Source organism: Ranitomeya variabilis, chromosome 2, assembly GCF_051348905.1.
Source record: "Ranitomeya variabilis isolate aRanVar5 chromosome 2, aRanVar5.hap1, whole genome shotgun sequence".
Lineage (NCBI taxonomy): Eukaryota > Metazoa > Chordata > Amphibia > Anura > Dendrobatidae > Ranitomeya > Ranitomeya variabilis.
In genome coordinates this window covers 73936752-73952030 of record NC_135233.1, presented here as the reverse complement: position 1 = coordinate 73952030, position 15279 = coordinate 73936752, and the positions used below count along the sequence as shown (strand labels likewise).

Below are 15279 nucleotides of genomic sequence, written 5' to 3'. Positions count from 1 at the left end.
GACCAAAATTTAACTTTTTTGCTACTGAGGTAATTGCTATGTCTGGCGCCAAACCAACTCACATCACCCCAATAACACCATCTCCACAATGTTGTGGGGATGTTTTTCAGCAGCAGGGACAGGGAAAATTATTCAAGTCGAGGGGAAGATAGATGCTGCAAAATATAGGGATATCTTTGAGCCAAACCTATTTCAGTCTGTCAGTGATTTGAGACTTGGACGGAGGTTACCCTTCCAACAAGACAATGACCCTAAGCCATACTGATGAAGTGACACTGGAGTGGTTAAGGGGAACAGTGTTAATGTTCTGGAGTGGCTTGAAAATAGTTGTTCACCAGAGGACACCATCTAACTTGAAGGAGCTGGAGCAGTTTTGCCTTGAGGAATGGGAATAAATCCCAGTAGCAAAATGAGGAAAGCTCAGAGACTTATTCAAAGTGACTTGCAGCTGTAATTGCCGCGAAAGGAGGCTCTATAAAAGTACTGACTTTAGAGGGAGTGAATAGTTATGCAAACTGATGTTTTCACTTATTTTGCCTTATTTGTTGTTTGCTTCACAATAGAAAGAAAACAAAATGTGCACAGACATAGGCATAATCTTTACATGAAATGATGAAAACCCTCATAGAAAAAACAAAGAAAAAAATGAAAAAAAAGTGAAATTTCAGGATGTGAGGGAGCAAAACATGAAAAATGCCAAGGGGGTGAATACTTTCACAAGCTACTGTATACTAGTTAATTATAAATTATGGGGAAAGGGTCATAATTAATTACTTAAAGGGGCTGTCTGGTCCAAATCGATAAGTCCGCAGCCACTCTGTGTGACCGCAGACTTATGAATCCCCCCAGCGCAGGCACTGTCGCTGTGGGGATTCGCCAGTCTCTGAGCGGGGACCAGCGGGTATGCATGAGTTATACATACTCCCGGACAGTGGGCGCACATACAAACATACACTTGTATGTGTCTGGAGCGAGGCCGCGCCTACTGGTCACGAGTATCTATAACTCCTACATATCCTCCGCTCCTGGGTCTGATACCAGTAAATCCCTGCAGCACACAATGCGTGCGCTGGAGAGGATTCATAAGTCTGCAGTGAGACAGAGTGAATGCAGACTTATCAAATTGGATTGGACAAGCCCTTTAATGTATTTCAATAATTGAATTGTAAGGGGTTCTCCATAATAGATCTTTGTATGGCTAGGGTCATATGACCGTAATTTCTTTCATCAAGAAAATCGCTCCGATTATGGTGATCAGATGAGCAGAAGATGGAAAAATCAAACTGCACTGATGTCAACTGAGTGCGCTCTGATATTTTTCCACAGACTCATTGACTTGCATTGCTGAGTGCAATCAGAATATCAGATACAAATCGTGCATGTTTTGATTTTTGCCTGGGGCAGATTATGTCCGAGGAAAAAAAAAATTAAATAACAAAATCGAACTTGTGCACGGACACATAAAATAACACTGGTCAGAATGTGATCCGATATTTTGTTGGATCGCACTCTAACCAAACATAGTCGTCTGCATGAGCCGCAACAAAAAGAAAAAAAACAAAAACTTTAAACATTTTTTACAAGTTAAGCCATGTAAGGGGCTGAGATTCCTTAAACAGGCTGTCCACTGTTAGGACAACCCCTTCTTGAACTAAATGTTTGGCCCTGATAAAATAAAAATATACTCCCCTCCCATGTCGGCGCCATCCCCGTGGTGTCAGCACTCGCTGTTCCCAAGGCTCTCGTGCGGTGTTGTGACACCTGACCTTAGCGCCCAGTCAGCACTCGAGTCACTGTCGCGCCAACATACGGATTGAACATGAAGAGGAAATCCAGGCTGTAAGCTGCTCTCTCACTTCCTCTTCATGTTCAGTCCATACGTAGGCGGGGAGAGTGACGCCAGGATTTTTATTTTATTGGGACATTTAGTTCAAGAAGGGGTTGTCCTAGTAGTGGTCAACTCTTGCATGTTGCCAAGGAAAAGCTATTTTTTGGGATCCTACATCCACCTACACATAATGAAGTATTGAAAATCACATTAGCAACGGATAGAAAACATTTGGAAATGTCCCTAGTCATCCACATAACAGAAATTCCATCTCTTTCTCCACCCCAAACACCACCCCGCCCAAAAAAGAATTGCACTATTTATGTAATAAGTCTACCATTTCCCCATCGTCTTTGGGTGGCATCTATACACAAGGCCAATGCAGGCAGAAGTCTACAGCACATGACCCACATGGCTAGAGATTATACTCAGGGTAGCAAACAGTCTCTGGCCTCATTGTTCTCATGCTTTCACCACTGAACACAATAATTGCCAACAAAACTAATGTGGGTAGATGGAACCCAAAGAATGGAGCGTGAGTTAATAATTTTTTATTTTGTTAATTTATACAATTTTTTACTCTTCAGATGAATTTTATCAGATCCACCAAAAAAAAAAAATCTTCAAGGTGACTTAAAAATAATCATTTGTGATAAATTAAGTGCACTTTAATCCATTCTTCTGCACCATCACACTGTTGGCCACCCATCCTTGACCCTGACTTCACAAACAAGCTTTCTTCTTTTGTCAATGTCTGACTATTCTATCTAACCAAACACAAACAAAATAGTAGTAAAAAAAAAATATATAAAAATGTAGAAATAAAATGACACCGACAAGAATACAAGGTTTTCTTTATAATATACCTTTTATTTTCCAGTTTTTCGAGTTCTTCTCTTTGTTGCCTTTCAAATTCGAGTCTGGTTGGAAAGGAGAACAAAGTTACATAAGGAACATATGAGCAAAGAGGAAGGAAGCAATGAATGATGACCATGGAAAATGTATTTAATGGAAATTTTAAGGCGAGATGGTTTACTATAATTTTTTTTTTCACGAGTGATGAAAAATGGGTTTGACCAGACCCACTAATTAGGTTTCCAGCTGATGGGCACATCTAGTTGAAAGTTTAAATGTAAATGAATTTCTTGGGAGAAACTATTTAAGTGGTAATGTTAACTAAGACGGATAAATGATTAGCATAGCCCTTGCAAGTTCACTACATTTAGACATGGCAATCAATATATAGAAATTGAATTTCTCTACCTTAGACAGATTGGTCCTTTTACAGGGAAAAAGCTGCCACCGAAGGTAGAGAGAAAGCAAAGTGATCAATCGTGAAAAGGTTAAAAGTAAAAATAAGAAGCAACTATCTTCCCATCTACCGCCCAAAAGTAATGCACGTATGGCCAATAAAGACCTCAATAAGCATTTCACATATAGACTGACTTCAAAAGACATAACATTGGCACTGCTAAAGGAGACTTCAATATAGGTACATTAGAACCCAGGAAAAGGAAAGGTCCATCTTCACAAGCATACAAATGTTTATTCGTGGATGAGTACAGTGCAAACAAGACTAAAATAACATGATAGATAAGTCCATAAAATATAAAACAATATGATGTTTTAAGGACTTATCTATCCTGATATTTTAATCTGGTTTGCACTGTACTCTTCCGCGAACAAACATTTTCATGTTTGTGAAGATGGACCTCTCCTTTTCCTTGGATTAACCGCATTTAGGAATGGACGCCTCCGTTGCTCCAAAATGCCTGAGATCATATGCGGGTGAGCTGAACAATTGCTCTTTCTCATTAGAGCCAAGGTTATCAACCACCAAAACTTACAGAGTCCGATTCATCGGTTTACTGGAGAGTTCTGGCATAAAACAGGAAAGGTTACAAACTTTTTGCAAAAGTTGATGTTGTGCAAACATTTTGCTACTTTTAGCATTTTTATGCCAAGGGAAGCGCATCAAAATTACTGTAACACTACCACCTCACAAACACCAATTCAGACAATATACCTGTCGACAAGTTCGCCCTGCTATAAACCCAAATTGAAAAAAAAACTATTCAGATTGATTGACCAGCACTCTCGTCTATTTTATTCATTAAGCAACAGCTGCAGGCTTATACAATAGGGACTGTGCTGCGCAGATGTGATGTGTTAATGGTTAGCGTCTTAATACTGTACTGTGTATCCTCTGTGGTTAGTTTGTATTGATTTCTCCTGTAATTCTGCATGTGTTGCCAATGGAGATAATGGCTTCTGTATGTACAAGGGAAAACCATTCATCCTCCCAAAAGGTCTGAGTGCCGATGATTCCGCTGAATGTGGAAATCTGCAACATTCTTGAGGACAATGCTTTCCCTCTCTCTTTTGCAGAAGATTGATGCTGCCTTTAATACATATAGTTACTTTGCAGCTTAGAAAATTCTCTCCTCAAGTCCACCGCATTCTCTGTTAGGCTCCATTAGCTAAATGGCATAATATTTTTGGGGCCATTCGTGGTAATTGAACAGCGGTCCTCGTCTTATACCATGTTGCCAGGGAAGAATAGTCTGATGAGAGATCTCCTTTAATACCATTTTCTGCTCCTCTCCATCAGCTTTACAAGAGTGAAAACATCAAACGGTGTGAGTAAATATTTCAGTGGGGAAGTCTTATAAGATGTTTATTTAACTTTTCTCATCATCTTTCGGAGATTTTCCATTTGTCAATATTAACTTCCCCTACATCATGGCTAAACATGACCAAAAAAATGACAACATACAGAACAAAATAAAAGGTACGTAAAGTGTGAATCTAATAAAGTACAAAGGGGTACAGGACCTGTTTCAGCATTAAAGGGGTTTACTGATTTTGGAAAAACCTCTCTCCCTCGGCTGCAGTTTGCTTAAAAACAAAACAAAAAAAAACCCTGTAATTTATTCACCTTTCCAATGTCCGATGAGGAGTCTTGGCAACGGCACATGTTGTCTGTTATTGGCTACAGTGCTGATGTCACGTGGATAGCGCTGCAGACAATAAGAGCTCAGCAGCTCTGCCCGAGATGACAACGGCGCTGCAGACAATACCAGACTTCTGAAGACAGTGACTAGACTCAAAGCTGAAAAATCTGTGGCTCGTAAAACAATGTATGCCAAAGAACACAGTCATAATCCAATCCAGCATCAGGTTAAATATTTCTCTATGGCATGCAGTGAATGAAGTAATGTAACTTCAGTAGGTATGTCAATTCTCTGTACTCAAGTGTCCCAGAAAAGACATTCCCTTTAGAAGTATGAAGATCTCGAGTGGAACTATCACATTATATCTGTAACTGAGATTATAGTTTTATCACAGAAACTTTAAAAACAAGTGTTAAACACTTTGACAGCAGGTAAGATATTCGTAAACAAAATAACATGTTGATAAAGACATGCTATTATTATAATATTTACATGTTATGAAATTGGAATAGCTAGACAGCATGAAAATAAGCAAGTTTGCAATGTACTTGTTTTTTCAAAATGTTGTCAGTCTCCTGTTGTGAGAGCTTTTATCTTACAAAGTATACAATCTTATTCCTAAGGAGATCAACCTCTAGTGCCTGGATGAGTAAGCGCAGTAGCTACATTCCAAAAAAGGAGTTAACTCCTGAGATACCAGCCACCTCTACTGATTTTTATAAAGCAGTTAGCTACTCATCCCCTTTTACCTCAGCTTTTGACCTGTAGTCAGTCCTGTAAATTCACAATTCCTGCCCCATTCAGCAAATTCTAGAGCAGTTCTCCAAATCACTGTTTTTATTTTGCCAAGCCATGTGCTTTTTCAAATTACCTGCTCTCTTTATGTAAATATAGTGATAACAGACTTCAGGACAAGCAATGACAAATGGTTAGTGTGTCACAGTAGCAAGCAAAAAGTCAGCAATAGGACAAAGCTACCGAACCAGAATTCTTAACTCAAAGAGGATCCATTCCCTCACACCCCAGAAACAGAACAGAAAAGCTAAAAATAGTACATAAAAAATACGTGTGTTTTGGGTCAGCTGCTTTACAGCTTGGTCCTACAACATTTTTGCACCATATTTTAATAGATATTGCACAAGGAGATTCCCCAACTGTCATTATGGCAGCTGTACATGTATTTTAGATGACATGCAACTCTAAATGTGCCCAACCAGAATATTGGGAATGGATGTAGGGTTTCTTCCCTTTTTTTTTTTTTTTTTTTTAAATTCTTTCTGTTGTTGATTAGCAGGTGGACACTTTCAAGGGTGATGTCAAAGATGTGCTGTGTTCTTTAAACCAGATTTTACCCACCTGGTACACTTTTTCCCCTCCAGTTTGCAGTCTCGCAGACACAAAGAAACTGCAGCTGAATCCCGATCCTCCCGTATCTTTACTCCAGAATTATTTTTTCTAACTGAAGAGTTTTGTTAAGATTTACATAGAGTCTATGGGTAGGGAAATGGGATCTACCGGCAGCTGAAAAATGCTACTTCCCCCAATGATATTTTATATGATCAAATATACCAATGATTTATGCAAAAAAATGTTAAACTAAGAGGTGTCACATTGACCCTTGGATTTGATAAATATCACTTTGCAAGACACTAAATATAAAAAGTCTAAATACCGTAATTAGTTAAAATTATAATCTGCATTGACAGTCCAGTTATATACAATCTTTTTCCTATAAACAATCATTTAAGGCTGGGAAAAAGTTCAAGAAATGTGAACCGTGTATTTATTTTAAATCAAATCTGTAAATGCCCATAAAAACTTAATCTGCAGATATTATCTGCAAAAAATTCTAGTGATCGCTATGTAAGTAGTAATCCTAAAAGTCAATATTGACCCTGTAAGGGGCCTTTCCCCATGATCTCTCACTTTGCACTGATTAGGGGCAGAAATGCTGAAACACGTTTCTGAAAATGGCTTGTCTGGTTTGGCTTCTTTTCATTAGTTACATGGCAAGGCTCGTTAAAGGGTCAAAATTGACTTTTAGGATTGCTATCCCCAAAATATAGCACTAGAGTAGTAGTCCTCTTTTGCTCTAAAAAGGCTATATGCATATTTAATCCCTAAAGGAGCATTGCATGGCCTTGAAGTCTCCATCACTGCTGCTTAGCACTCTTCACAAGGAGAAACGTTCCCCCTTAGATCTAGAAAAAATGACAAATGGTGTATATCATATACGATTTTATTCTTGGGGTGTTTTCCATCCCTTCTAAAGGTTTAGATATTAATTCAGTTAAGGGATTATTTTGTTTTCAGAACTAAAATGCCAACTGAATGAAAATCCTAACAAAGTGTGCTGATATCACTGGTACTTCACACAGACTGTTGAGGGCTTGAAAGTTGGAGAAAAAATTGTAGATTAATGCAAATATGAAACGGCCTCAATGTTTCTCTATGGAAATTACAAAGGCAAGGTTCAAGTTTTCTTAAAATAAACTGGATGAACATGAAGAGTACAGAAAGATAGTGGCTTCACATTAATAAAAATATTGGCCACGGATGGATAAGTAAATAGAAGATATCGGGCACATGGGAGGGGTGGTAGGAGAGGGAATCTTGGAGCCACAGGCAGTTACTGTAATTCAGCGTGGTCCAGACATTGATTGAAATCAATTGGAAAGTAGAAATGTTCAGTTCACGGCAGACCCTACAGCTAGTCTCCTGCACTTTGTACAGAGCGATGGAGATGTCTGCACGCTATTGTTAACAGATGACATGGCAATTAAATAATACACTATACGCTGTGTATATCACATCACAAATGTTTATTTAGGCTCAAGCAAAGCAAAAAAACAAGCTTAAAGTAATTCAATCACATGGGATGGTGAAATAAGCGATGTACGCAATAAAACGACAGAAGATTTTCACAGGCATTTCGCCTGGAACATAGAGAGCACTAGACACGTCTCATCTATAGATATGGGATACTTCATAGAACCTTAGCAGGAAAATGAATACACACTAATGGAAAACAGATCTGCCGTCAACCAACGCTAGACTTCTACCAGACTCTCATGACCGCTATTTAAAAGCAGAATGTTGTTTTGCGCATGAATAAATGGCATGTGTAAATATCGAATTACTGAAATTACATAGGAGGAAAATAACACTGCAGAAAGGGTATGCATTTATCAACCCTCAAAAAGAGCAATGCAAACATTACACTGTTCTACATATCTTACAATGAAAATTTTTAGTCGGCTCTTCTTTTTACGATATCAAAGAATTTTCCATTTACTGCTACAATTAATGGATAATAAAACTTATTGAAAAAAATATCCATTAAATAATCTACAACATGGTGCACGTACGTATTTCAATTCCTAGCGTGACAGAATTGACCAGACAAAAATCTCCCCATTAAAAAAAAAAAAAATCTAAAAAAATGTATCTCAATGAGTTTTGTCCTTCTGACTAGAACAACTCCTCAGAAGACACTACATGATGAAAGATGGAGACGCCCAATGTTAAAAATAATATCTAGTGGAATCCAATTGTCTGAGTGTCTTCAAAACACTACAGGCTCAGGACATCCATTCTAGAATGGGGTGCATATGTCTGTAAATGACTAGGTGTAGTCTGTGGGGCCTTAGAGGTTTTCAGAGGCACTTTACAACCTACTGTATAGCAGCATATTGGTAAAGTGTATTATAATAATACATTTCTTTCTATAGCACCAACATATTCCTCAGCACTTTACATGCATTATTCATTAGAGCCTCCTTAGCAAATCTCTCACTCCCTTTATCAATGTGTCTAAAAGAGACACAAATTCCAACTGTGACCAGGCTGAGTCTTCTAAACTCCAATTTTGTAATCAGGGATTAGGAGAAACTTGAGTGTCAGCATCTAAACAAATCTTGGAGTTTAAAACACTCACGCTGGTCAAAGTTGGAATTTGGGTCCCTTTTAGACACATAGACACATTGATAAAGGAAGTGAAAAAAGTGCTAAGGGACAGTTAATGAATAATGTATGTAAAGTGCTGCGGAATATGTTGGCACTATAGAAATTCAGTGACAATTCTTTTTTGCTTTTCTCTTACAATTGCCCAACAGTAATCTGCAAGCATTGATGGATTCCATGTTCCTTGATATCTTTTCTTTATAGCTGCAATACCTAGGTGAAGTCTCTCACTATGCTCGTTGCTCACTGCTTTGGAGTTTGGTGGAGGGAATTCTAGATGCAAATTTAAGAAATGAATCTTTAAGGACACGCAAAAGCCAAGTTCCTTATATGTTTTGAGATTTTTCCCTCACTCTTCATAGTTCTCTGCTCATGAGTCTGCCAAAAAATTGGTTACCACTAAAGCGAATGCTGTCCATGCAGCCTATTCCGTGCCATGCAACAGAGACTCTTCACCTTGTATAACTTACGAATCTGAGATCCAACAAAAATCCTTATCTTTGCTTTACTCAACCTTGGAAATGTATCAATAATATAAACTGTTCAAAAAAATAAAGGGGACACTAAAATCCCACATCCTAGATATCACTGAATGAAATATACCAGTTGTAAATCTTTATTCATTAGATCGTGGAATGTGTTAAGAACAATAAAACCTAAAAATTATCAACATAAATCACAACTAATATCCCACGGAGGTCTGGAGTTGGAATGATGCTCAAAATCAAAGTGGAAAATGAAGTTACAGGGTGATCCAACTTCAGTGGAAATGCCCTAAGAGAAGGAAATGATGCTCAGCAGTGCGTGTGGCCTCCACGTGCCTGTATGACCTCCCTACAATGCATAGGCATGCTCCTGATGAGGCGGTGGATGGTCTCCTGAGGGATCTCCTCCCAGACCTGGACTAAAGCATCCGCCAACTCCTGGACAGTCAGTGGTGCAAAGTGACGTTGGTGGATGGTGCGAGACATGATTTCCCAGATGTGTTCAATCGGATTCAGATCTGTGAAATGGGCGGGCCAGTCCATAGCTTTAATGCCTTTATCTTGCAGGAACTGCTGACACTCCAGCCACATGAGGTCTGGCATTTTCCTGCATTAGGAGGAACCCAGGGCCAACCGCACCAGCACAAGTGGTCTGAGGATCTCATCTTGGTACCTAATGGCAGTCAGGCTACCTCTGGCAAGCACATGGAGGGCTGTGCGGCCCTCCAAAGAAATGCTACCCCAACCCATTGCCAAACTGGTCATACTGAAGGATGTTGAAGGCAGCAAATCGCTCTCCACGGCATCTCCAGACTCTGTCACGTCAGTCACATGTGCTCAGTGTGAACCTGCTTTCATCTGAGAAGAGCACAGGGCGTCAGTGGCGAATTTGCCAATCCTGGTGTTCCGTGGCAAATGCCAAGCGTCCTGCACGGTGTTGGGCTGTGAGCACAACCCCATCTGTGGACGCCGGGCACTCAGACCATCCTCATGGAGTCAGTTTCTAACCGTTTGTGCAGACATGCACATTTGTGGCCTGCTGGAGGTCATTTTGCAGGGCTCTAGCAGTGCTTCTCCTGTTTCTCCTTGCAAAAAGGCTGAGGTAGCGGTCCTGCTACTGGGTTATTGCCCTCCTATGGCCCCCTCCACGTCTCCTGGTGTACTGGCCTGTCTCCTGGTAGCGCCTACAGCCTCTGGACACTACGCTGAGAGACACACCAAACCTTCTTGCCACAGCTCGCATTGATGTTCCATCCTGGATGAGCTGCACTACCTGAGCCACTTGTGTGGGTTGTAGAGTCCATCTCATGCTATCACGAGTGTGAAAGCACAACCAACATTCAAAAGTGACCGAAACATCAGCCAGAAAGCATTGGTACTGAGATGTGGTCTTTGCTCCCCACCTGTAGAACCACTCCTTTATTGAGTGTGTCTTGATAATTGCCAATAATTTCCATCTGTTGTCTATTCCATTTTCACAACAGCATGTGAAATGGATTGTCAAACAGTGTTGCTTCCTAAATGGACAGTTTGATTTCACAGAAGTTTGATTTACTTGGAGTTATATTCTGTTGTTTAAGTGTTCCCTTTATTTTTTTGAGCAGTGTACATGAATACCTTCACATTTTTATCCACTGCCTTTACAAAGTTATTCATTAACACCAACTTGATATGCAATGGTGGTAACAAAATCTTATGTGGGTCAACAAGAGTTGGATGCAGGACATTTTTACTCCCTGGCTTAAGTGAATGTTGGAGAGACCAGTCTCTTATAAATTAGTGATATTCTATTGCACAACTATCTCAGCAGAGGGGACTCAAATGTTGGTCGTAGTTCAGGCTCTACTCAGCTCTTTTAAGTTGTCAAAGGTTTCTTTCATGTGGACTGCAACTGGAATTGAAGGTAGTACATTGCCATTATGCAGCAAGACCGCTTTTAGGCTTGATTTGGATTGTTTTCCTCTTGATTATGACTTATCTTCAGAGCTTCCATTAAACTGTTGACGCTGTTGCATGACACAAGATCGCCCTCCATTAAGAAGTATTGGACAAGATCTTTATCATGGTTGCGGAAAAAATAAATCCGAACATCGCCCACTAGGAGATTCCACTGTTGTAGACAAACTCAAGAGCTCAGCTTTACACTTGGGCAGATCCAAATCTCTAGCAAGATCCTTCAGTTCATTTTGTGCTATAAGGTGTGGTTCAGTTGAGGTTGCTGACAAAGTCTGGGTCAGGAGCAGGGCAGTGGAGGTGGTAAGCCGATTCTACGACTCCTCAATTAACCTGATAGTCAAGTTTCACCTTTGTGACACCATGCGTGAGCTTGTTTTTTACGGGACGAGTTGTACTTTTGAACGACACCATTGGTTGTACCATGTCGTGTACTCGAAAATAGAAAACAAACTTCAAAGTGCTGTGTAATTGCAAAAAAAGTGCAATCCCACAGTTTATTGTTTGTGTTTTGTTTTTATCATGTTCACTGAATGCTAAAACAGACCTGCCATGGTGATTCTCCTGGTCATTATGAGCTCATAGATAAAAAATAACCTATACATATTTGGTCTCTAAGTGGTGAAAAAAAATTCAAAATTTTATTTAAAAAAAAAACCTGCACCATTTTCCGATACCTGTAACGTTACTATTTTTCAGGATCTCGGGTTTGGTGAGGGCCTATTTTTTGCGTGCTGAGCTGGCTTTTTAATTATACCATTTTGGAGCAGATATGATCTTTTGATCGCCTGTTATTGCATTTTAATGCAATGTTGCGGCGACCAAAAAAAAACATAACTCTGGCGTTTTGACTTTTTTCTCGTTATGCCATTTAGAGATCGGGTTAATAGTTTTTTTATTATATTGATAGATCAGGCAATTCTGAACGCGGTGATACCAAATCTGTATGTTTGATTTTCTTTTTTATTGTTTTATTTTGAATGGGGCAAAAAAGGGGGCGATTTCAACTTTTATATTTTTTTATATTATTTTGCCATGTTTCAATAGTCTCCATGGGAGAGTAGAAGCTGCCATAATCCGATGATCAGATCGCCTGTATGTAGCAGAATGGCTGACTTGCTATGAGCGTCGACCACCGAGTGGCCTTCATAGCAATCAGACAGTGACAACCATAGAGTTCTGTGAGACCTCTGGTTGTTATACCAACTCATCAGTTACCTGCGATCAAGTGAAGGGGTCACCGATGGGCGGGATTTCCGGCGTGCTTGCCGGAAGTGTGCGTTAAATGTCGCTGTCAGAGTTTGACAGCAGCATTTAACTAGTTAACAGCCACAGCTGGATCACGATTCCACCCGCGGCTGTTAGAGGCACATGTCAGCTGTGTCAGAAAAGATGTGCGCTGAGCGCCGGAGTCCACATCAAAGGGAGAGAGCTGACATCGGCATACTATTACGCCCGATGTCAGAAAGGGGTTAGAATGAACACTACATATTGTATCTGGCACTAACACACTGTTAGGAAAGATCAACGCATTTCGACTTGAGTCTTACTTATAGACTTGTATGGGTGCAAGTGAGCAGAGTCTCGCTGCCAATCGCAGCATGCTGCCGAATCGGCCTGAGAAAATAACCGCTAATGTGATCTGTCCCACAGTATAACACTGGGCCGAGTGCTATGTAATGTTTTATCCCATAGCACTCGGCCGTGTTATACAGTAGTATGACTCCTGCTTTAGTCATATAGTCCAATCTGAAACACAGACGTGGAAATACCGAACATATGATCGTAAAAAGGTCTGAAAACGTAAAGTCATAGAAGTAATAAACCTTTATTTCACAAAAACATGGTTATATGGAGGCACTGAAGAAAACGGGTGCCCACACAAAATAAAAACAGATACAAATTGCATAAAAACCATGTACATATATCCTGAACGACAGAGTAGAACATCATACACCAGTGGGAAAGGATAAAGCATGCAATACATCAAGCACAGTACACTGTATTTAACAAACACACAAAAAGGAGTAGAGTGTAAGTAACATACTCAAAAGGTGGAGGTATCAATACTGTAGTATTGATCAAATGTAGTACAAATATAGTATAGTCCAACAAAAAAAAAAGCCCAGTGATGAAGTGAGCCAAGTCCCTATAGAATAGAGTAAGATATAATGTTCATAACCTACTGATGTAGGAATGCGTGATACAGAAAAAAAAAAAAATCAGGTAGGGACTAAATGCACACAACACCCTAGCCCATGGTATACATATAGAGCGGTTAAACCATGAGTATTCAAGTATTCGTGCATAATGTCAAGCATGGCTGATGGCTCTGCAGATACACAGCAAATGCTGGTTAGTAGGTATAAATTATGTAGACTAAGCATCCTTTCCCTAGCCAATAGTATACATATAGAATGGTTAAAACCCTAAGAAATTAAGTTTCTGTATAGCAAGCCATGGACTGTTAATGGCTTTGCAGATGCAAGGCAAGTGCTGTTAGATGGTGTAAATCATGTAAACCAAGGGGTACAAGTTGAGGCAAAGGGCATAAAGGAATGAAAAGAGGTACTACCTCGGTGGTCCAGCACACCGAGTGAGATGCACACCCCTCACGTGTTTCGGAATACTCCTTAGTCAGCAGGTGACGTTCGACTCAACACGGCGGTTAAAAGAATATAGTAGCATAGCCAATAGGTTGAGACTGGAAAATGAGACTGGGGTGTGCGGCATCTATACAGGTATGAACCTTATATATTATTACTATTATTATTATTATTATTATTATTATAGCAGCGCCATTTATTCCATGGTGCTTTACATGTGAGGAGGGGTATACATAATAAAAACAAGTACAATAATCTTGAACAATACAAGTCCCCAACCTTTTTGACATTAAGAGCCACATCCAGCTCCCGCTCCACTCACGGTAGTGACACCCTGAGCTCGAACTACAGGTATAACGACAGCCAAAGAGTTTCCACTGAAATCACACCAGGACAATTGGTCATGCTTCTGTGCAGAGATGACCACAAAAGTAACCATCTAGAGATCTGCTCTTAATAGTGGTTTGCCACACCTGATGCTAATCCACAAGGCTTGCAAATAGCGGTGAGCCACACATCACGGGCCCCCAAGCTACAGGCTGGGGACCACTGAATTAGACTGTCAGTCAATCCCACCAATATCCATAGGACCAGCACACGATGGTAAAGTCTCCATACATATTTAACTAACAAGTGAAGTGTCCACATATACATTTTCTAAACACAATTTTTTTTTTAATGCATGAATTTTTTTTTTTAGCCCACCAGTAAAATGACACTAGTATAATCTACATGACCTTAACCGTTATTAATCACAATTTGTCTTCTGAGAGAGAAAAAAAAATAAAACTAGCTTTGATGTCAAACATGGGCACACAATACAAAGGTGTGCCTAGAAAAAACCTCACCATAATAAACACACAAACAGGAGAATAAAACAAATTCTGAGCAGAAATAAGCGAGATGGAAGAAAATGAAGAAAAATAAACACTGGCCTCGCAGAACACATCATATAATCAATCTTCTTCCAAACTGCAGACGCAACTACTGAGGGCCTGGATAACCTTCAATTTAAACCTCAAAGTCACTCAAGATTAGTAGCGGAAAATCAGACTACATGTCACTGACATACTGCTGGCAGGACGAAGAATACAATAAAAGTCATCATATGAAAGAAGGAAAATCACAACTAATGGAGAGTTTACAGCTCAGATGTGTTGGGAGTTTGCGCTTAGAAACAATTCTATTCCTTCAATCATAGTTTGTTTTTGTTTTTTTTGTGGGGGTGAAGGAAGAGCTGGTCTACTTTAGACAAAAGCATTTTAGACTACAGATCTCCAATAAACAAGATGAATAACCAGGAGGCGGACAGGTTTTTTCCCTGTAGTAAAATGAATTACTGAGCACTGCATTTACCAGGTCACCGTACTGGTCATAATGTCTAAATAAAGGGGTCCACTAGGAAAAATATATATTTTGTTAATAGATTAAGATGTTCTGAAATAAAACCACACTCCCCTATCTGCTCCCCTGCAGTTCTCCACTGAGGC

The 15279-nt window shown here is 39.7% G+C and overlaps 1 protein-coding gene across 3 annotated transcripts in view; it reads right to left on the bottom strand.

Annotated features, from left to right (window-relative positions):
- Nucleotides 1–15279, bottom strand: part of KIF16B (kinesin family member 16B) — a 376655-nt gene that overhangs the window by 163347 nt on the left and 198029 nt on the right. For 2 of the 3 annotated variants that reach the window (XM_077282563.1, XM_077282561.1), the window contains exon 18: nucleotides 2695–2748. In XM_077282563.1, coding sequence (XP_077138678.1) covers nucleotides 2695–2748 — 54 coding nt within the window. Of the gene's footprint in view, nucleotides 1–2694; nucleotides 2749–3091; nucleotides 3125–15279 lie in introns of all 3 variants that reach the window. The other variant, XM_077282562.1, reaches the window with a different exon arrangement.